The 21291-nt window shown below is 36.1% G+C and overlaps 1 protein-coding gene across 4 annotated transcripts in view; it reads left to right on the top strand.

Moving 5' to 3' along the window:
* Positions 1-21291, top strand: part of SEC63 (SEC63 homolog, protein translocation regulator) — a 54541-nt gene that overhangs the window by 18700 nt on the left and 14550 nt on the right. For all 4 annotated transcript variants that reach the window (XM_064412850.1, XM_064412852.1, XM_064412853.1 and 1 more), the window contains 8 exons: positions 1680-1741; positions 5153-5211; positions 5937-5987; positions 8466-8574; positions 10995-11089; positions 13665-13797; positions 14962-15054; positions 19750-19904. In XM_064412850.1, the coding sequence (XP_064268920.1) occupies positions 1680-1741; positions 5153-5211; positions 5937-5987; positions 8466-8574; positions 10995-11089; positions 13665-13797; positions 14962-15054; positions 19750-19904 (757 nt within the window). The remainder of the gene's footprint in view (positions 1-1679; positions 1742-5152; positions 5212-5936; positions 5988-8465; positions 8575-10994; positions 11090-13664; positions 13798-14961; positions 15055-19749; positions 19905-21291) is intronic.

Below are 21291 nucleotides of genomic sequence, written 5' to 3'. Positions count from 1 at the left end.
CTTATCTCTTACAGCATTTTAATTTTTTTAGTACCTGAGAGATGTCTAATATAAGAATTTAGCATAAAGGAAATCAAAATAAAGGCATTTCAATACACAGTTCAATCACAATACCAGTGGGATTCCTGTTACTGGTGTCTCTAATATACTCACTGTCAGGATGCTGATGGGAAGGCATGTGTGGCTTGAAGCCAGCTGGAGCCCATTGTTCTCTACAGAATTCTAGTTGTCTGGTTTTTATACTCTGGTGGACTGAGCCAGGTATTTACTCCTCCCATGCTGATGTCTCAAACTTGAGACATTCATAGTTTCTTTATGCACTCAAAGAGAAATGTTTATACCACCAATTGACCCCCTCAGCTGTTAATAGGTTTTTTATGTAAAACAAAGTCCATCTTCATGTGGACTTTGCTGAGGTGGAGTCAACTCCTCTACAGCAGCTGTGCTGAGTCACTGTGGTCACTGCATGTCACTCTTGCCCATTGCCTCTGAGACTTCTTCAGTTATTGGGGTTTATTGGGTCAGTCACATCCTCAGAGAACCTAGGAAGTGGCGATTTTTGCCTTGAAATCAGTTGTGTGTGTGGTTAATTTTACTGATGGAGAGTCCTGTTTGGGAAGAGGTGGGAGGGAGAACCAACACTATGCTCACTTGAGCAGTTTGGAAATCATACTTTTTGCTTAAACACATCTATATCACTTTGAAGATCTCTTCAGTAGATCTGGTCTGCCTTTTTGAACTCCTGAAACATGTAAGTTATTTGCTTTGCTAGCCAGTACTCAAATACTTGGTGCTACAGTTTGATAGTTCAAACACCAGTGCATGGACTAGTGGCAGAGGTGTATTATGAGGTAAATGATGGTGAAGTTCCTTAGCCATGCTGTCTTGGAAGAATATGATAGCTGCCCATTTGGTGATTCTGCTTGTCAACAAATGGGGGATTTAGAAATGATCAGGAGAGGCCTGACTTCTTCACTGGGTTTCTTACGTGAGACAAAATCTTCCATGCAGTGAAAGCCGGGTGTTCTGTTTTCTAAAGCAGTATTCTTCCTTCTAGTAACATGGAATCTGTCAAGGTGGCATACAAGTGCCAAAGAACTGTCATTACTGAACAGGTATAGAAACTGTAAGATTTAGGAGTTGGTGTCTTATTTAATAAAAGAGTATTAAATTATGAAACTTGGGAGTTACAGGGAAAAAACCCAACAGCAACCAAACACAGGCTGTCAAAGGCTAAAGGTCTAGAATAAGAAAAAGGCTTGTATGAACTGCTTCTGATCCGTCTTCCATATTTACCTTTCTTCCAAAAAATAAGATCAGTTTCAATCTCTTTATTTCAACATTTACTTTGCTGTAACCTGTCATCCAAAAATATGGGGTGCTGAGGGGTATGCAGTCTCTGTCAGGAGAAAGGGAGATGTGATTGTGCTATCTCCTGCACGTGCATCTTCTGTGTCTGATTTCCTGTCAAGAGTCCTTTAAGAATTTGCTTGTGTATCAAGAAGGAATACAGCAGTATTGTTTCCTGTTAGATTTCGTACAAAAAAAATAGCAGAAACTGTTAAGGTTGCTAAACTACCTCTAAAGAGTGGTGTGACTGCCACATTTTAAAGTTTCTCTTTGTTATTGGTTTAGAGAAATGTCTTCTGTATTAACTTAATATCTCTTCTTGTAACCAGCTTAACTGATGAAGAGTCACGAAAAAACTGGGAAGAATTTGGCAATCCAGATGGACCACAAGGTAACAATTGTGTATGGCAGAGGTTCTGTAATCGCTGCACATTGAGATGTGTAATATCTGATCAGTCAAGAAGCAGTTAGAGCTTTATATAATAACTTTCTCCTGTGATTAAAGCAACACATCTGACCAATTCTTTGCTTGTGAAACTGGCTCTGGGGGTGGTGACAGGGAAAGGCAAGAAAGAGTTTAGTTTACACTTCTCAAACTTTTTATTATGGTAAAAAGAGAAGAATTTTTTTTAATTAGTCAGCTTCAGTAAGTATCTAGGGAGACTTGCCAATATGAATAGAGGTATAAGCAAAAAATAGAACACTGCTTATCAGAAACTTGTCAATTTTAAACATTTCTTGGTATTTATGATCAAATACTAGAGATATATATTGAAAAATCAACAATTAGCCATAGTGCAATAAAAACACTTTGAAAGGATGTGCATGGGGATGTTGTTTCTGGGCAGGTTGCTACATGAAAATAATCCTGGTGATGGTGTGTTAAAGTTTTACAGTAGGTGATCCAAACTAAATGAATTAAAGACTGAAAGTTAGTAATTTTTCCCTGTTTTCAGTTGTGTGAATTGCAGTTGTGTGAATTGCTTGTAAAACACCTTTGTGATTGTTTAAGTGGACTGCTAAGGAAAAATGTTGCCTATTTCTAGCTGATGCTCATTACAGGCAAAATGGAAATCTGCCATTTGTTAAGGCAAGTTATATACAACATATCTGTGTAGAATGAGTTACAGTCAGATTGGAAATAAGAAGTGGAATTTGTAACTTAATTCTGAAGTTACAGGATGACATGAGGATACTCTCTCATCTGTGTTGTAAATTCTTCTTCTGAATTATATCCACCCATAATTATTTTTTAAAGTTTTAAAGTTAAAATTCATTTTTAAAGTTAAAAATTTTTAAAGTTAAAAAAGCCAACCCCAGTCCTTGAACTGGTGTTTCAAAGAAACAAGAATCTTCCCTCTTCCTTCAGAAAAACCAGCTTTGCCAACTCTATCACAGTCTGACAAAGGCATTTCTGATGGACTAAGGAGGTGGATCAGCTTCTTTAATCGCTGTGTTTTATAGTATAACAGATTGCTATAAGCTCCTAGCTTCTAGTACTTCCTTTGCTTGGCAAGTAAGAGGTCTCTATCTCTCTTGCTAGGCAAGTAAGAGGTCTCTATCTCTCTTGCTAGAAAATACAGATAAAATCTTTCTTCAGAAATGCTGTCATAATGTCAGCAAAATGGTACTGTAAATTTTAATAGCTTTGCTAGGGCCTTTCTGGATGCTAAATTGTTTTTCACATCCATAAGCTACTCAGCGTTGACAAGGCAAGGATTTGAGGTTAGGCAGTTGTGTCAGTGTCCTTGAATGGACCTGAAGCTGTAACTTAAAAGAAAACTCAGCCAAAACTTGAGAAGGCACAAATATCCTTGGCTGGCTTAGTGATTGTATTCACAAACCTAAGAGACTTTGGATTCCCAGAGGGCAAAATAAAATGATTTTTTGGCAGAGTAGCAGTTCGTACTGTGAGTGTTAAGCCTCCTGGTTTTCTGGAAACTTACCTCAGACTCCAGTGGAAGTAGAATTCTCTGGTTTATTTATAGGCCTCTCATTATTCTTTGAGACATCTGAAGAGTGGAAGAAGTCCCTGAAATTTTCTCTCTCTCCTCTATTCTCTAATCTTGTTCCACATTGAAGTGTGAGGGGCTTTCGCATTTATTTCTCTGTGTTTATACATCTGTGGTATAAAAACATGTACCTGAGCTAAGTATTCTAGTCTCTAGTTCTGTATACACAAAGGATGAATACAGTCCCTTGTGGAGGCATTTCCTGGGCTGAGATGAAGCACATCTGGGGTTAGACATGCCCAACTGAGTTCAGTGTGCTGCATCCCACCCTCTGTGCCCAGCACACAGGAGCAGGGAGCAGCATTCCTCTCTATCCAGCTGAGGCAGTGTGAGCCCAGGGGCAGGCAAACAAGGGTTTTTTGTATTTGCGTGACTTGCTGCTTTACTAAAGTAAATGCAAAATCATTCAAAGAGTGTTTACAAGCAGGTGAGGGAGATTTGAAGAATATAAAGGTAGTCTATATATAGAGTATAAAGTGCCTTATGATTAAAGCCTATTTCCCCTTGGTATTTGCTGGTGCTTCAGCTCAGTGAGCATGAGTGGGGGCAAGGACACCCTCAGACCAGAAGAGAAAGAGCTTTTTACTGAACTACTTCTGTTCCTGGAGCAATTTGAGGCTACAATCCTAAAGGTCAAAAATATTGTAGTAAACTGAAATTTTCTCCATCAGTAAAAAACAGATTTTTAGTGGATTCTCCTAAAAATCTGTAATCGTTAACAGATTAGAGTCCGGAGATCTTCCTTCTCCAGAGCAAGGCATTTCCTATAACTTAATGTAGTAAATTCACTGGGTATCATCTGGTTGAACTCCTGAGGCTGAGGTGTGGTCATGCTTGTCAGATGTTTGATTGGAGACTCAAGGAATAGTAATTTTCAACTTAGAGAAGTCCCATTAGGCTTGTGGATAATAACTGTTTATGTGAATTGATGGCTGTCACAGTCTGTTGGAGATGGCCTCAGTGTAGTGCCTACCTGCAGAGGGATCCTAGCCCATCCTTATTTAAGGCATTGCTCCTCATGGAGAACTGCTAGTACTAAGGAAAACATGTTGGTTTTATTTTAAGCAGGTCCTAGAAATCTTGTAGTCTTACTTTCCCTTCTTTCCCCCGTTGGTTTCATGAAACTCTTGGTGTTGGGCTAGATAGTGTTTGCAAAATTTAATTTATTAGCACTTGTGTCTGAAAAGCTATTTTATGCTACTCTCTATTCAGATCTGTATACTGGAGATGTTAGAGAATCATGTCTTCTGTTTTCTGTAGCCTAACTTCTTTTAAATTGGAGAGTGTTCCTCTTTCTTTCTTACCAATCACACAAAAATTTGAACTGACAGAGGGTTTTGGGTTTACAGTTTACAGATTAGAAGATTTTCTTAGGTGGATAAACCAATAGAACTACCCATAGAAGTAATTTGCTCAGACCATTTTCTTGCAGTTCATATGCTTACTTGACTGTGTGTATTTAAACTGCTGAAAACTCTGCAATGCAAAACTCACAAATCTTTCAAATTTATATATATATAAACAAATCTTGCCTGTCTATTTCACTGCAATATGTTAAGCTGAACTATTTGGTATTTCAGGTGTTGGTTTTAAGTCCTGTTATTGCATACTTGGCATATTTCTAATTTGTTGCTTGATTTTGCTGCATTTGTTAAAATTTTGCTTATTGAAGTAATAAACACGAGCGGGTTTTTTGTGGGTTGGTGGTTTTGTTTTTTTGTTAGACGTAATGTGACTTCAAAAATGTTTCTCAGTATTTTATAGTGAACTTATTTTCTTTCATTCTACAGCTACAAGCTTCGGTATAGCTTTGCCAGCTTGGATTGTGGATCAGAAAAATTCAATTTGGGTGAGTCAGCTTGCTTAGCTCAAGATTTTAAGGTGAACTTTCAAGTGTTTTTGGAAAAAAACCCATTTGTTTAATACTGCACATTTTCAAAACACATTAATACTTTGGTTCAAGTGCACATCTTTGAAGCAAATTTCAGGAGTCGTGAGTGTTAGATTAGCTTAAATCTAACCTTTGAGAGTAAAGTATGAATATGTTTGGATGGATCTCATTCCAATGAGGTTCTTCTGTGGTCACCCCTGCTACAAAGTGTGTGTTCACTCTTGCAGGGAAACACAGAGCTGTGCTGGCCTTCTCTAGTTCCCATTTGGTTTGATAGTGATGCTCTGATCAGACAGTATCTAAATGTTCTTCCTGTTGTATTTGCTGCTGCAAGGTGTTTTCCTTAACCACTTGGTTTCTTTTGATCGTCTGTCCATTGCATCACAGTCTTGCTGCCAACTTTTTATTTATTAAAGAAACTGACCTGTGACAGTGTGTGAATCATTTAAACTGATTCATATGTGAATCACACTAAACTGACACTCCTTATTTATAAGCCATACCTAGTTATATTACTTGTAAGTTGCTCTTCAGAAATAATGACACTATTATGCAATAAGTTTATGGTAATTTTTAGTAAGCTTGTGGTAATACTACTTGACTATTTTAGATTAAAGATTAAACAAGAGTGGTATTACATAGCCACAGTATCTAATACAGTATGTTTTGTATTTTTTCTGTAGGTGTTGTTTGTATACGGATTAGCATTTATGGTTATTCTTCCAGTTGTTGTGGTAAGTAGTATCTGATATTCTACTCTCTGTAACCAAGTTGTAAGCAAAGTTGTCTTAGAGTTCTCATTCTTACCTTTCATAGAGAGTTCAAGTGAGCTGTTCTTTAAAAGGTGGTGCTTTTTTGTGAAAAAAGTGTAGCTGCTATAGATTTTCCAGAAAAATGCAGTGCCATGATAGAGAGGGCACTCCAGGGAAAATACTGGATATTACAAGAATTATTAAGTTATGTAATTTGTCTTGTAGCTTCTTTATCAAATTATTGAGGTGATGAGCTCAGGAGGATATTCAGTGGTGTTAGACTGAGATGTCTCTAGCTGGTGGTGCTGGAATGATTACTGCAGGTGAAGGAGGTGGTTGATTTAGTTTTTCCTGCCTGCCTTTGTTTAAATAACTTCAGTTTTTATTGATCTTCTGTACACCATGAGATGTCTGCCCTTGACATTGCTTTGTGTGAGGAATCAATTGGTAGGTGAGTGTTATTTCAGGGCTTGGGTTTGCCCTACAGTATTGCTTTTGAACAATTTTCCTTACCCAGTGATTGTGCATTTGGGGTGTGGCATGAAGCAAGACTTAGAAAACTGATGCCAAAAGGCCCTCATGTTATTGAAAAGAAGATTTTTTCATTTGAAAAAGTGTCCCGAGGTCTTGGCAGCTGCTTGCATCAGGCTGTGCAGAGACTCAGACATTATTCCTTCCCTTTGAGTCTTTCTGTGTAATTGAAAATTTAGTTTAGAAGATTAAATGTGCTGACTTCAACAAATAGTTGAATAAAAAGGCTATAATCCAGGATGCAAATTTTTTTATGCCTTTCCTTTTAGGATTCAGTTGATGCTTTTTTATATACAGATACTTTTAGTGAATTACACCAGGTTTATCATAGCTTAAGTGAAAGGAAAACAACCTTGCTATTGGTACAAACAAATGTTCTGAGCACAGAAAAAATGTTCTGCCTCTTCTTGCCCCATACCAGATGTAGACTTGTATGTTCAGACTTGTCACTCTAAATTTCTTTTTATAGGTCAGTGAAGAGGAATAGTCATTTTTACGGACCAAGTTATTTTATAATTTCTTTTGAAAGTAGACATACAAGACAGTTCATGCCTTTAATGAGTCTGTTTCTCTTTCATGAATCAATAAAGAAGGCAATCTTAACTGCAGTGTAGTCATCCTATGTTTGATGAGCATCTAAAATAAAGTAAGGCTACTTCCACCCTTTGAATCCAGATTAATGAAAAAGGGCAGTACTGATAAGTAGTTCTTTCCAGACTTCCACTGACCTAAATAATGTCCTGTACATGAGGCAAGAGGCAGGAGCTGTATCTGCAGAAGCAGTTAAGGCAGCCTTTTTCATGTACATTTGGACTGGCCAGGTACATTTTTCTTCCAATAACTGTACCTGTACAAATATTTGATAGCTGTGGGATTATAATTCATTTTTTATGAAGAAAAACATTGTAGAAAATTGTGTTATATATTGTGTCAGCATTCATCTATTCTTGGAGGAATTGAACCTAATTTATTAAAAAATTTGTTGGAGCCAGTCTTGAGTATTCCCAAATAATTAAGTAGATTGCAGAATTCTTTCCATAATGGGGGAATTCACTATTATTAAACTAATAGTAGTAAGCATCACTTAACTACTTTACTGCTAGTTGCTTTTCATTGATAGTAAATTTCACAGTAGATTGAAGAGTATCTTTGATGTGTTTTCTTATGTTAAATGAGCTTTGCTTACAGGGAGGAGTTTAATGAACAGATTTTAGTTTATAACCCAGCACACCATTTTTCTGAAAATATATAAGAGAGTACAACCATTGTAGAGTGAGTTCTGTAATTTGAGTCACTGGTGTAATGCTAATTAGGCAGTTACCAGTGTTGTTCTTCCTCTGTCAACCTGAAGGTGTATGGCTTAATTCTGAAAATTTACAGTGAGGGCCCATGCCACCTCCAGATTCCTCTTGTGAAAACCATTTTGTGGTCAGATGACTTAAATCACAGTTTTGCAAATTTTCTCATAGTGAAAGAAATCTTTATTCTTGGTTTGGTCTTGGCCTGCCTAAACTATATTTGAATGATGAGTTGCCCTGTAAGGAGTTACCATATCATGTATAGGAAGTGGTAAATCAAATGAATTTACTGTCTAGTGGATTTATTAAAACAACACCAGAAATAAACCAAGCAGTGTATATGTGTGCAGGTGTATGTGCTGGCAAAAATGTCTCTAGGCTAGAGGTCATTTAAAAATGTTTAACATTGGATTTTCTCAGATGAATTTATCAGTGTGCTTTTAAAGTTTGTGTCAGCAAATATATTTTTGTTTCCCTCTCCTTTCTGAAATTCCATTCACCTCAACATAGATAATATAAGTTGGGCTGAGTTACCTGGTTGTTGACAGACATGAGGTCATGCAGTATGTCTGGTTTGATGCTTTCTTGTAGCTGGCATCAGATGCCAGTCTGTTCTTGTTGAATATTTCAGGGTTCCTGGTGGTACCGATCGATACGATACAGCGGAGATCAGATTCTCATTCGGACAACTCAAATATATACATATTTTGTCTATAAGACCCGGAACATGGACATGAAACGTAAGTAAAAGGCAACTTGAACTGTAGATGTGTTCCTCTGGAAGTGTCAGTCTGCTGACGTTAAAATACTTCTATTTTGTAGGCCTTAATTAGGTTAAAGTAATGCTTTTGGTTCCTTTAGAGTGGTTTTAAAACTTAATTCCATTGCAGGTGAAGAATACTCTGTAAGAAGTAAATGTTTGGGAGAGGGAATTGTCTAGATCTATATTTATGTCTATCTATACATGGAAAAAAAAGAAAAAGAGGTATTGTATGTTGGGAAAAATATGGATCTGCCTGTAGCCTTCAGTTGCCAGTGGGAGCCAACCTCTGTGTATTTTCTTCTGCTAGTGTAAAAAAACAGGCTTTGGAAATTCAGGGACTTCATGAAATTTTTGTATGCATAAAGAATGCAATAGCATTTCTTGTTTTTACATGTTAGAATAGAGAGCTAAATTTCTGTTAAAAAATTGCTATCAATTTTATGTTATTTTGTTACTTGTTTGTAGCTTTCAATATACTTACTTTTCTTGTCTACTACCTGATTTTAAAGGACCCCCCCCATTTTTGGGGGGAAAATTGTAGGTGTACTTTGTTGTTGCAAAATTGTATCTTACAGTTTGGGGGCTAGAATGAGCCTGAAGAATTGGCACAGTACTACTTAGTTCTAGATTGGATTTAACTAGATTGCATGCTCAGAGCAATTGAAAAACAGAATAGAGGAACTCCCAAAACCTTCTAGAAAAGGGTTCATAAATATATTTTCTTACTCCTTTAAATTGCACTGGTTTTCAGCTTTAAATTTTCTGGAAGATTGCTGAAATCTGTTCTTGACCCATCCTTGTCCTACAGAACAGAAATGCTTTGCAGATCCTTCAAATGGTGTAGGGAATAAGAATGTGGAAGGATGTTACCTTTTATTCACAGCACATGAGTTTGTGTATGGGATTAGTTCAGACCGTTTTAGACTCTTTTGTCATACTCTTATGCTTTTTCCTGTCTCCAGCTAGGTGAGAAAAGAGAGAGTAGGTGAGACTTTAGAAGTTTAGGGAGATCACTTTCTTTTTGTCAGACTTGTTCTTCACAGTAATTTGTTTCCTATTGAATCTGCTCAGAAGCCTGCTTTGAGGCTTTCTTTGTCCCTCCAAAAGATTGGGTAAAAAGTGAACTCTAGGTTTAAGTGGTCTTATTTAAGGACTTAACACTTCTAGGTAGTTCCAGGTCAGTTTTTTCTACTGAGGTCAGTTGTGCAGTCTGAATGAAAACTGAGGTGCAGCTGAGGTGGCTTAGACAAAGCACACAGTGATCATGTAAGGCTTTTGCTTGGTTGTGAATTCCACTGTAGGGTGGTCTGTCAGTGTCAGCAAGTGTAATCAAACCAGGCTAGGAAAATGATGAGATAAATCTGTATACCTTGCCTTGTTTTAAGGTATTTTTTCAAGCTTCAGGACAAACAAATTTTCAGAATCTCCTTTCCTGGAGATTTTCAGTTGTTGATCGTAAATAATGGGAAGATATTTATAGTCATCTGAAAGTCTTCAATATGCTGTGCTGAGGAAGTGAATAGATAATTGACCATGGAAATGAAAATTGATGCTAAGGGAACTTGACTCATTGTTACCAGTCTGAATTCACTGGGTACTGCAGGTAGGCGAAAATAACTTTGACTTGCTCGTAAGAGCACTTGCTCAAAATATAAGAAGGAAGCTTGAGTAACTACTGCAGAAAAAGTTACTTTAACTGGAGCAAATCAGTGTGTGAGCTCTCTGTCTGTGACTGAGGGGTCTGGTATGTTCATGAGCAGGAAGCTCACAATGGGACTAAAATATCCAGTTGTCTAGGGCTTTCATTTTTTAATTACATTACAGAATGTTTTGTGGTAATATGAATTTTTCTAATCATATTAAGAAAAGAGCGGTCCATCATCTTTGTGCAATTTGTAGGATTATTTATTGGACTGCTTTTCTCATAATTACAGTAATTTTTTGGTGAATTTTCAATGCTGACTGAGCAGAAAATGGAGCTGAAATTTTATCCTTCCTGCCTCCCTCTTCCATACACATTATGATACTGCTGCAGGCACATGGGTTGCTGAGAGGAATGGTTCTGTGAGCATGTAGTAGTCAAAGTGCTGTGCAATGATGTCTGCTAGTCCTAATGAAGTCTAATTATGTTTTTTTCAAGACAGTAAGTGTCAAATGCTGGACTTCATACCATGCAGAATTGAGCCTTGAATCATCTCTTTTGTTTTGTGCCAGACATTGATTCCTGCCTCCTCTGCCCTGTGGCAGTAGTAACTGATCCATTAAGTAAAGGACATGGTTATTCATGGTTGTTGGGGGAGGAATGGGAGTAAGTTTTATGGCTGAAGGTTCTGAAGAAATCAGTTGGTGGCTTAGGATGTTGACATTTTCTTTGTCCCACTCCAATTATCTTTGCAGGGCTTATTATGGTTTTAGCAGGAGCCTCTGAATTTGACCCTCAGTACAATAAAGATGCAACGAGCAGACCAGCGGACAACATCCAGATACCTCAGGTCAGTCATGTCCAGACCCCTGACCCCTTCAAGGGAAGAGGGAGGTGATGCTTCTGGGTGACCAGCTGACAGAATTCAAGTTCTTCAGGCATTATCTTTGTACAGAGACAGCTGTATCCCTTCAGAAATAGGAGTTAGAAGCTAGACTTGATTTTAACTTTTTAAAAAGAAAAGATAGCATTAATGGTGCTAATACTTATTTTAAATGGAATTGGTTTAGTATATAGGCTGCTGTATTGGACTTTTGGGGAGGGGTAAAGTAAATAGGAAATTAGAGTGCTAATCCTTAAAAATTTTGAAAATTAACATAAAGAGGTGATCACCATTTGATGTTCTTTTGTTAACACTAATCTAGTTGAGTGTGTTACCAGTAAAATAAAATTATTATCTGATGTCTGAATTAGTAATGTCTTTGAATATCATGAAGATTCCTCCGTGAATATCTGTTCCCCTCTGATTGCCTTTTATATTAATTTCCATTTAGTGTTTCCAATGACGTCAGAGATGCCATAAATACATATTGTGGCAAATAATTTTTACTAGCAGAGTATTATAAGGTCTTATTTATCAGAAACTAATGCTTTGATTTAAGAGGTTTAAAACACAGTACACAAAATGCTCTAATAAAAATAATTTGAGTTGGCAAAAAGAGGGGGAAATAGTCTCACTGATTTAACCTTTGCATGCACAGAGTTGAGTTTTTGTGTTTTAAATGTGACCTAAATTAAGAGTCAATCTATTTTCTTTTACTTAATTGTCTTTGTCTCTTTTACAAATTCTTTATCATGTGGTGGACTTTGAGTAGAAGATGGAATTGCAGTAAAGTGGTGTTTTTCAGCAATGAGAGCAAAAGGCTGGAAAAGACCTTGATCAATGGTTCTTCACCCATGCTGTTGCCAGCATTGGCATTCTGCAAGGCCTTTTACATTTAATCATTCATTATTTAAAAAGCAGTCAAGCCTTCTGTAACCATATCCTGCTGAGAAGCTGTTCCAGAACTTGCTGTTCTAGTGATTAGGAGTCTTATTTGTGACTAAATTGTATCCTTGGTTTTTATCATCACTATTCTGGAGTCTAAACTATTCTTGCTGTGTATATCCTTATGCATCTGTAGACACAAGCAATAGCCCATTAGTCATCTTTTTGTCTTTGTTTTGCTAAACTAGAAAAACTGCTGTCTTTCATTCCTCTGTTTTCCAAAAGGCTCATTTTGTTCCTCCTGCTATGTGCTGAACAGGGTGCTGTTCCCAGTTGATAGATTTCTAAATTTTACATTATTTTTTATCTGCTTAGAATTGTCCACCGTATTCCATGTTAAGTCTTAACAGTGCCTAAGTTGGTGGCACCACTGTTCCTGTGTTTTTGCAGGGAATGACTTTCAGCATATTCTTTCCCACAGCTGTTTTATATGGTGGTTTAGTACAACTAGAGTGGGATCAGTAAGTTTTCAGACTTTACCCATCTTAGGTATCTCTGTTTTCCAGCTAACAGGTTCCCATCTGTTAACAAGAGCTGCTGTTCTTGTTAGTATGCAAGTGCATGACTTTGCATTTTATAACAGATTTTGTTCCCTTTCTAAAGGTCCAGTGTCATCTGAGTCATTCAGTGTCATCTGTGTTTTTTTCTGACTGTATGGCAGTCAGAAAAAATTAACAATTAACAAAAGCATCAACACAGAAGGGTATTTCTAATAACTTCTGTTAGTGTATCCTGCTTTTGGGGCCATGATCAATATTCCCATTTTTCACAAAATCATCTTTTCTAAGTTTTACTGCTCTTGATCTGGGGTTACACCAGGATGTGCTTATAAGAAGCTTCTTACAAGTTTCTTATAAGCAGAGAGTCAGAAGATCTTCTTTTCAAATGTGGGGAAAGAGTGGTTGGTGTAGCTTAGCTGTTGATTTCCAAAGTTCTCTTTTTGTCTTCAGATTTTGGAATTTTTGAGCTTAAAAAATGAAGCTTCTGTGCCATGAGCTACTGTTACTCAGACCTGTTTGAATCATGGGTCTTGGTCCTGTGGGTTACAGGAAAGGTCATCCTGAGTAAAGAACACCACGCTTTTTTCAAGATGGTGTGGTTTATAAAGAAGTTAAAATACTTGATCTTCAGCCTACCAGAGATTTCAGGCTTGTAAATCTCCTTCCTGTTTTACCTGAAATTTTTCCTAGGGAAGTTCGCTGTGTCTTAGATGGGGGAAAGGTCTTAAGGTGATGCTGTTGCTTGTGCATATTAAGTTCAATGTCTTCAAAGTAAGATTTTTGGCAGTAAAATCAGCTATTAAAAACATTTATCTGTCAATACAAATTTACTTAATACTACATAAGACAAGTTTCTTGCATGCAAATCTTTACAACCCACCCATTCAGACATTGAAAAAAGGTTTATAAAGACACTTTTAAACTTTTTGGAGCTGGGTTTTGAATAAAATGGCTAATGTTCATCTCTACAGAAATTTCCAAGGAAAAGTTACTTAAACTCCTGCTTTTGTGAACGTGCTTTTTTTCCCCTTGTGAACTCTTCTCCTGTATTTGCTTGTATTATATAATAAAATAGGTGTTTAACTGTTTTATTTTAGCTAATCAGAGAAATTGGTGGCATAAATTTAAAGAAGAATGAACCTCCTCTCACCTACCCTTACAGTCTGAAAGCCAGAGTTCTGTTGTTGACTCATCTTGCCCGAATGCAAGTTCCTGAGGTCCTGGAAGAAGGTAATGGCTTCTCCCCTAATCTGATATTACTGGAACAGAGCAAGATGCTGCCTTCTACAGTGCTTTTGATTATTGTCCTATAAGGAGTTGAATGGATCTCTGCTCAATAGTCTCCATGCAAGCTGCTTAGTTTTTCAACTTTAATGACCCTTTGGAGCATTTACTTACCATTTCCTCACTCTGCTGGCAGCCCTGCAATACTGATATTTTACTCTTTAAAGCTTTTTGCTGCAAATATGGCTTAGGTGAATTGTTTTTGATTTTTGTAATAGAATAAAAAGTTAAACATGAAGTATATTTGCTTTTCAGAGCAAAGAAATCCAAGATCAGCATAATGATGCTCTCTATAGCATTTCCATGTGTATTTATTTTTGGAGGTTTTTAGCCCACTATGTGAAGTAAAGATGACAAGATTAGAACTTTAAATATCAGTTACCTGTGAGCTTTGGTGTGTGTTTTGCAATTTTTAATACTTTTAAATATTAAAACCGAAATGTTTCTAAATGCATTTCATAAGTTTCATCCATGAAAGCCATAGTTTTAGGCTGACCAGCAGAGTTGAGATGTTCTGCATTTTCGTGGAAATAAAAAAAAACAAATGCAAACCAACAAACCAGGGAAAGTGCTTTGCTTCAAATTTTTCAGTTCCTTTCAAAAAACAAATCAGTTTTAAAAGGTCATTAAAAATATCGCATCTTTCTTTTCCTTAGTTGCTGTTTGTACTTAGAACTTCACAGAACTGCATTCTGTATCACAATATTCATTGATACATTGCAAATAATGTTTTTTGCAAAACAGGTGTTTCACTTAAATTTCACTAAATTAAAAATCCTGGTTTTAACCTGTGATTAGTTAAATCATTAATGCAATTTTTAATATGACTGGTAAATTGTCTATGCCATCCTGTTGCTTCTTTTAAGATGGATCTAATAAATATTGTTTCATTTGGTGTGGAAGCTGGTATACAAAATTTCTTTCCTCTTAGCACTTTCATTTTCCTGTTTTTTTTAAGGAGTGTTATAGATGGATATGTCAGTGAGAATAAAGTGGCAGTACAAGAATGAATAGCAGTGAAGACCATGCCATTAAATGGTCCAGTTCATGTAAACTGATTGTTTTTCCTAAAAGTAGTATAGCATAATTGCAGCCAGTTGTATCTTGCAGATCAGCAGTTTATCCTTAAGAAGAGTCCTGCACTACTTCAAGAAATGATTAATGTGATCTGCCAACTAATAATAATGGCTCGAAGCAGGGAAGGTAAGAAAAGAAAATTGTATAATTAAAACCAGTAAATATGTTTCTTCACTGTGATATGTCATAAAGTCTTTGGTTGTTTGGGAAACTTAACCTGTGATATTTAAAAGTGCTTAAATGCACTTCTGCTCTTTTTGTAATGAGAGAGTTCTCTATTTTGAGGATTGAAATGCTGTTGCTACCAAGCTCTGCTCTGAAAACCTGAGAGTGTGTGTCCTGCTTGTAATTTTTGCAATTAAAGTTTCTCCTTAACTGCACTTGAAAACCTTTTCTTGAAGATGTGGTTCATTTTCAGTAGCAAAGCGTTTAGTATAAGACTTGTGTTCTTTCCATTTGCACTTCTACACTTTTTTCTCTTATGATTGCCTTTTCTTTTTAAAATAATTTATTTGCCATTATTTCTTTGCATATTTCTTATATTTCTCCATATCAGAATTCTATGCTCTTCAGCCTGCTATGTAGTTTTATTCTTGAAGTTGTAGGGGCAGGTGCTTAGCTGTAATTGCCAGAGAAATGATAATTTAATTGAAATATAATGTTTAAGCATTTTTTTCCCCACTGTAAACAGGCAGTTACTCAGAAGATGGTTCCTTGCAGTGTAAGGAAGCAAAGACTTGGATGTTATTCCTTTTTTGCACCAAACATAGTCAAGGCAATTTTTTTATGCCAAACTGGTCACCATTTTTTTACTATTAAACAATACTTTCTGGTTGATATTCACTAGACCAAAACTCCTTTAATGAGCATTGATAGCCTCCTAGTCAGAATTTTGGTTTTAGGAAAGATGTTTCCCAGGACTATTGCAAGTGGTGCTGGAAGTTGTACTCCATAACAAAATCAAGTATGAGAGGGGATGTGAGCAGATAAGGATGTTGTGTGCTAGCTTAGATTTATTTTTTCTTTAAATTTGGATAATGTTTTCTAAAAAAAACCAAACCTGTGCCTCTGTGATTTTGTAAAATACTTTAAAGCTCTGAAAAATACATTTTTAGATGGCCTATGTATATATTAGTCAACTAGCAAACAGTTTTCTCTTGTACAAAATGAAACCAAAATAACACCGGCAGAAGCTTTTTTTATGCAGCAGAACTGGAAGTCTGTAAAATGAGCAACACCTATAGTTCTTCTTGTAAAAGCTGAAATAAGAACAAAGTGTATACATGATATACTTTGCAACCTAAATGACCTTCATGTAGCTGTTTTCTTTTCCTCTAGTTCTGAATATACACTGAGATACTTTCTTAATTTGACAGTAAAATAAATATTTATAGATGCATTGTTCTTAATAAATTGCTTTCAAGTTCCCAGAACTTTAGATTTTAACTTAAATTAAAATAAAAGGAGACAGTATTTTGAAATACAGTGGTGTAAACTAATTTTCTATTAGCATGTGAAATGGTTATTTATCAACCAAATCTGAACAACCTGTACCACTAACAATTTCCAGGGATTATCATTATGTCTTACAGCCTCAATCATTTTGTGAAAGCAGAAGAGAGTTTATAGCTGTCATTATGTATGGTAGAAATTCCTCCCCTAGATTTGGAAAAAAAGTGGGTATATATTATAGGTATAGTTGAGGACTTGTCTGGTATTTCTTTAACAGCTTTTCTTAAAATTATTTCCAAAGTTTGAAAGTGGCAGTAGCCATAAATTTGTACCAAAGAACCAAATATTTCCTCTTGCTTCCATGCCAGTGCTCTCAGCACATGGTGTTAAAGAGAAGATGGTACCCAACAGCTGCCCATTAACAGTAATGAATTTGGGGATTTCAAAGTAAATAGTTTCAGAATTTTGGTCTTTGGTCTAAAGTGAAGTCACTGCTTTTACAACTTACTATTTATTTAGCAAATGTAATGCATTGACCTTGTTTTTGATGACTGTGCATGTAGAGAGAACTGTGTTGCTCTGGGAAACAACTGGAAAATGTAAAGGTGTCATTGGTTTGGTTTTGTATTGTGTGTGTTTTGTAAAGATGAATAAAATTGAAGTTAGGTATTGAAATTTTCGAGAGAGTGCTTTGCTTAAGTTTATATTTGTCACCATACTTTTAAGTGACTTAAAACTTAACTGCAGTTGCTTTTGGGGCTAGTTCTAATTCTCACTTAAATCAACCTTGACACAGTACATAAAAGGATCACGTGCTCCAATTAGTCATAGATCTTCATCAGTCCGGGCTCTCTAAACATACAAAGGCAATGGCATGTGTTAGTACTATCTAAAGAAATATTTTGGGGACAAATCATACTTTGCGAAACCTAAATTTATAGTGGGATGAGAAGTCTCATTTTGTGATGCATTCCTGTCTTTCAAATATTCTGAAATGTTTTTGTTACTATTGCAAGCTCAAAAACGTCTGCCACAATTTATGCTTACTTTGTAATCGGGTCTTTTGAAGAAAGACACTTGGTAGGAATCTTCTCGAGCGTGGCACTTTGCTTTGTGGCATCCCTTGCTCGCATCCATTGTTCTGTGGCTATTTAGCTGATACCTGAGAACCAGCAGGTGTCAATTATTTTCATGGCTTCCTTGAGATCATCCTTAAATATGATAAGTAGATAGCTGCCAAATGAGGTGTTTGCTGCCCAAAACATGGGATATGCTCCAGTAGGTGCCTGCAGGCATGCATTCAGCTGTCCAGTCAAAGCACATTCCTTAATTCAGCTTGGAAACTGCAGCTTACTGAAGAGGTTGTGGCTTGACCCAGCTGTATGCCAGTCCTTGCCAAGCGACTCCAATTTGCATTTAAATTTGGGATTGACTACTTTAATGTCATATGTTTGGTTTAAACTGAAAGAGGGTGGTTTTAGATAAGAAATTCTTTGCTGGTGAGAGTGGGGAGACACTGGCACGGGTTGCCAGAGATGCTGTGGATGCCTCATCATTGGAAGTGTTCAAGGGTAGTTTGGATTGAGCAGCTTGGTCTAGAGGAAGGTGTCCCTACCCAAGGCAGGGGCTTGGAACTAGACGATATTTGAGGTCAACGCAAACTATTCTATGATTCTTTATTTTTGGTCAATTTAATAACCTTACATTAAAGGTCATCTTGCATTGTGCAATTTGACAATCAGAAGCTGTCAAAATAGGTACAGCAATGACATTAATTTTGTGGTGGGGGCATTTGGGGGATGTTAAAAGCTATGCTGTCCTCATGTCCACTCTCAGGGAACATAAAGACCGGTGTTCTTTTCAGGAAACCAAGATCATACTTTCTAACTTTAAAATATTTTTGTACTGTCATATGGATGATGAGTCAAGCCTTTAAAAAAGAGAATATTTTCTACTCTGACTGGTGCTCTGTGGTCTCAAAGCTCTAGGTGAATTTCCTGCAAAAGACAGTTTGTCAGAAATTATTTAAGATTCTTTTATTGACTTGGTTTGCAGTGTTTTTTTTTAACTTAAAAAAAAAAAAAGTAGTAATGGAAAGATTAATGTCCCAACCAAGTAACACTACATTTACTTTCCATCTTACTCAGCTTCCACCTCCCCTGTAACTTTTTTGGCTGCTGCTGAGGAAAGTCACAGGATTTATTTATTTTTTTTAAGGTCGAAGTTACATCTTAGTTACCTGTGTGTCTAGCCAGGTAGTTCCATTTGTGTCTTTTATTTCTCTTTGCATTGCATATAATTGTCACACGTCCTTCTATGTAATTTGATATGATAGCTGGTGTTACTTACAGCTTGGTGTAATTTGTAGCTAGGTGTAATTAGTGAAGTAAGAGACAATTTGAAGAGGAGAGGGGCAGCTGAAGCAGAGGCAGCAGTGACCTTCCATGTGCAGTTACTATGCCCTCGTAGCTGCTTAGAAATCTGCAGCGAGATAAGAAGTGGTCTGAAATTAGTTCTCTAAACAGGGTTTATGAGAAGTTTTATTTATGAATTAATGGTTTTCATGCAAAGTTATATTGCAGTTTGTGTCTGCTTTGCTTTTTCATTTCTTTGCAGATGTGATGAGTATTAATAATTACTAAGTGAGGTTTTTTTTGGTTTTTGTTTTCTTTTGCTCTGTTCTGGCTAAGACTTATTTCTCCTTGTCTACTTTATAATCATTTTAATTATGAGTGCAGGTCTTTTTGTACATTAAAATATGAAAATAATTATAGGTAAATTCTATTTAAAAAGTCAAATGACACCCCTTTTAACCAATAAGTTTATTTATAAAAGTAATGCATTTGATATTTTTACAGCTCTTCTTATTGCCTTCTAACATAATATGCTCTGCTTAGCTTAAATTACAAATATAGTTTTCTTCTTGAATGTGATAGGCTGCTACCTATATGTTAATTTCTCAAGATGGAAATATTATAAATAATGTATTGTAAAAGATTAATGTTATTATATACACACATGCATAAAACATACAAATATAAAATAACTTTGTTTTGATGCTGCATTTTTTAAAATTGAATTGGTGAAATTTTTGTCTATAATAATTACATAGATACATTGTGCAGTTGTCCTGTCAGACAATGTTAGTGTTCAGCTGTGACATCCTAAACAGAGGGAGGAAAATGTCTGCTGGTCTGTGTGGCTGGAGTAAGAGTAAAAATCTGCTTACTTAATTATACTGAACATTTTAAGATGTCTCCTTTTGCTTGGTGGACTGTAAATAAGGTTTTCTGTAATACAGATATACACTGGAAAAGTGTGAGAAGAAAAAAAATTAAAAATTATGTTGTTTGTTTCATTCTCCCCAAGAAAGGGAGTTCCGTGCTCCATCTTTGGGATCTTTGGAAAATTGTATGAAGCTTTCCCAGATGACAGTCCAGGGACTTCAGCAGTTCAAGTCTCCCCTTTTACAGTTGCCTCACATTGAAGAGGACAATCTGAGAAGAGTTTCCAATCATAAAAAGGTATAAAAATACAGATGATACTTGGTAACCTCTTAAAATGTTATCTGCTACTTCTTTTACCTATTTGTGGCTAAGGAAGCAAGGTCATGAATTAGCTAAGAGAATAAAAATAGATTTATTTTTAAGGAACTCAATACAATACTTTCTAGATGTTCTATCTGCTTTTGGTTTTTTAAAAGTCCATCTCAGGAGGTGGGAATTAGGATCGGAGATCTGTTAAGTGTAAATAAGTGTTAAAGATCAGTCTGTGTTGACCTAAGAAACAACAGAAACAGTTTCTATCTCCTATTTAATATTCTTCCAGAATGTGTCTGGAATATCCTACTGAGACTTTTTTCCTGGGGAGTGGGGGACTTGTTTGGCTTTCCATTGTTCTTAATGTACTTTGTTAGAAAATATATTTGGAAGCTTACACAGGGGAGTTCATAAAAGAAAAAAAATCAATAACTGTGGGAGGCATTTCAGGTTTTGTGATCCTTCGTGTGAAAGAGTATGTCTCATAAAGCTTTTGTTATGTAACTGTAAGTTGGGTAAGTGTTGGGATTTGTAGAATTTAAGGATGAAAAAGAATAGTCTTGTCTGAATACCTGCATGTGTTTCTTCACTCTGTTTCACCAGTTGTCTCTGCATTTCAACCTGCTTGTTCATTTGAGTCTAGTGTATCTTCTGGGAATGCCAGAAACAGTAAAACAGCCTTTTGCTTCTACTAGAAGCTGTTGACTTTGCTGATAATTTTCTTACAGTGTTTAATTTGGATGAATCTTGAAAATATTCTTTTTATCTGATGGAATTTTTGTTTCACTTTAAGTACAGCCTTAGGGGGTATTTAAGTGCTTCTCTGTTAGTGTCAAGACCGAGAATTTCTAGGTACTGCATTTTTTAAATCCTCTCTGAAGATGCTTGTTCATGAAATATTCAAGTAGTCATATCCTTTGGATAAAGTAAAAGATTCTCTTACAGGTATCATTAAAGACTTACTTTTTAAATCCAGTCTTAAACTACAGAGAACATATGAGAAAATAAGCAATTTTAGATGTATTTTTTGACATGTGCATTGTAACTAAGTAAAAAACCAAATAATTTGGCTATGTTATAATCCCACCTCTGTTTGCCATGGAAGAGGGGGGGAAAACCCCAGTTTTTTAGGCTAATGTCACAGGATGACATGCATTGAGTTCTTCAAAAATAGTGTTCTATATTGGCAGTATGATCAGTCTGTCTGGATGCATGATATTGTCTTTAATAAAGTAAAGGTTTTAATTTATAATGGTGAGGTAATCAAATATTCAAATTTGTGTTTGTTTTATCCTTTTAGCTCTGCTCTGCAAATCTTAGAAGGAGTGAATTTGGATTTGTTTGCAGTTCAGTACAAAAAAACCCCGTAAAC

This window comes from Passer domesticus, chromosome 3, assembly GCF_036417665.1.
Source record: "Passer domesticus isolate bPasDom1 chromosome 3, bPasDom1.hap1, whole genome shotgun sequence".
Lineage (NCBI taxonomy): Eukaryota > Metazoa > Chordata > Aves > Passeriformes > Passeridae > Passer > Passer domesticus.
The sequence above is the reverse complement of the archived record's forward strand: the minus strand, read 5'-3'. Positions and strand labels throughout refer to the sequence as shown.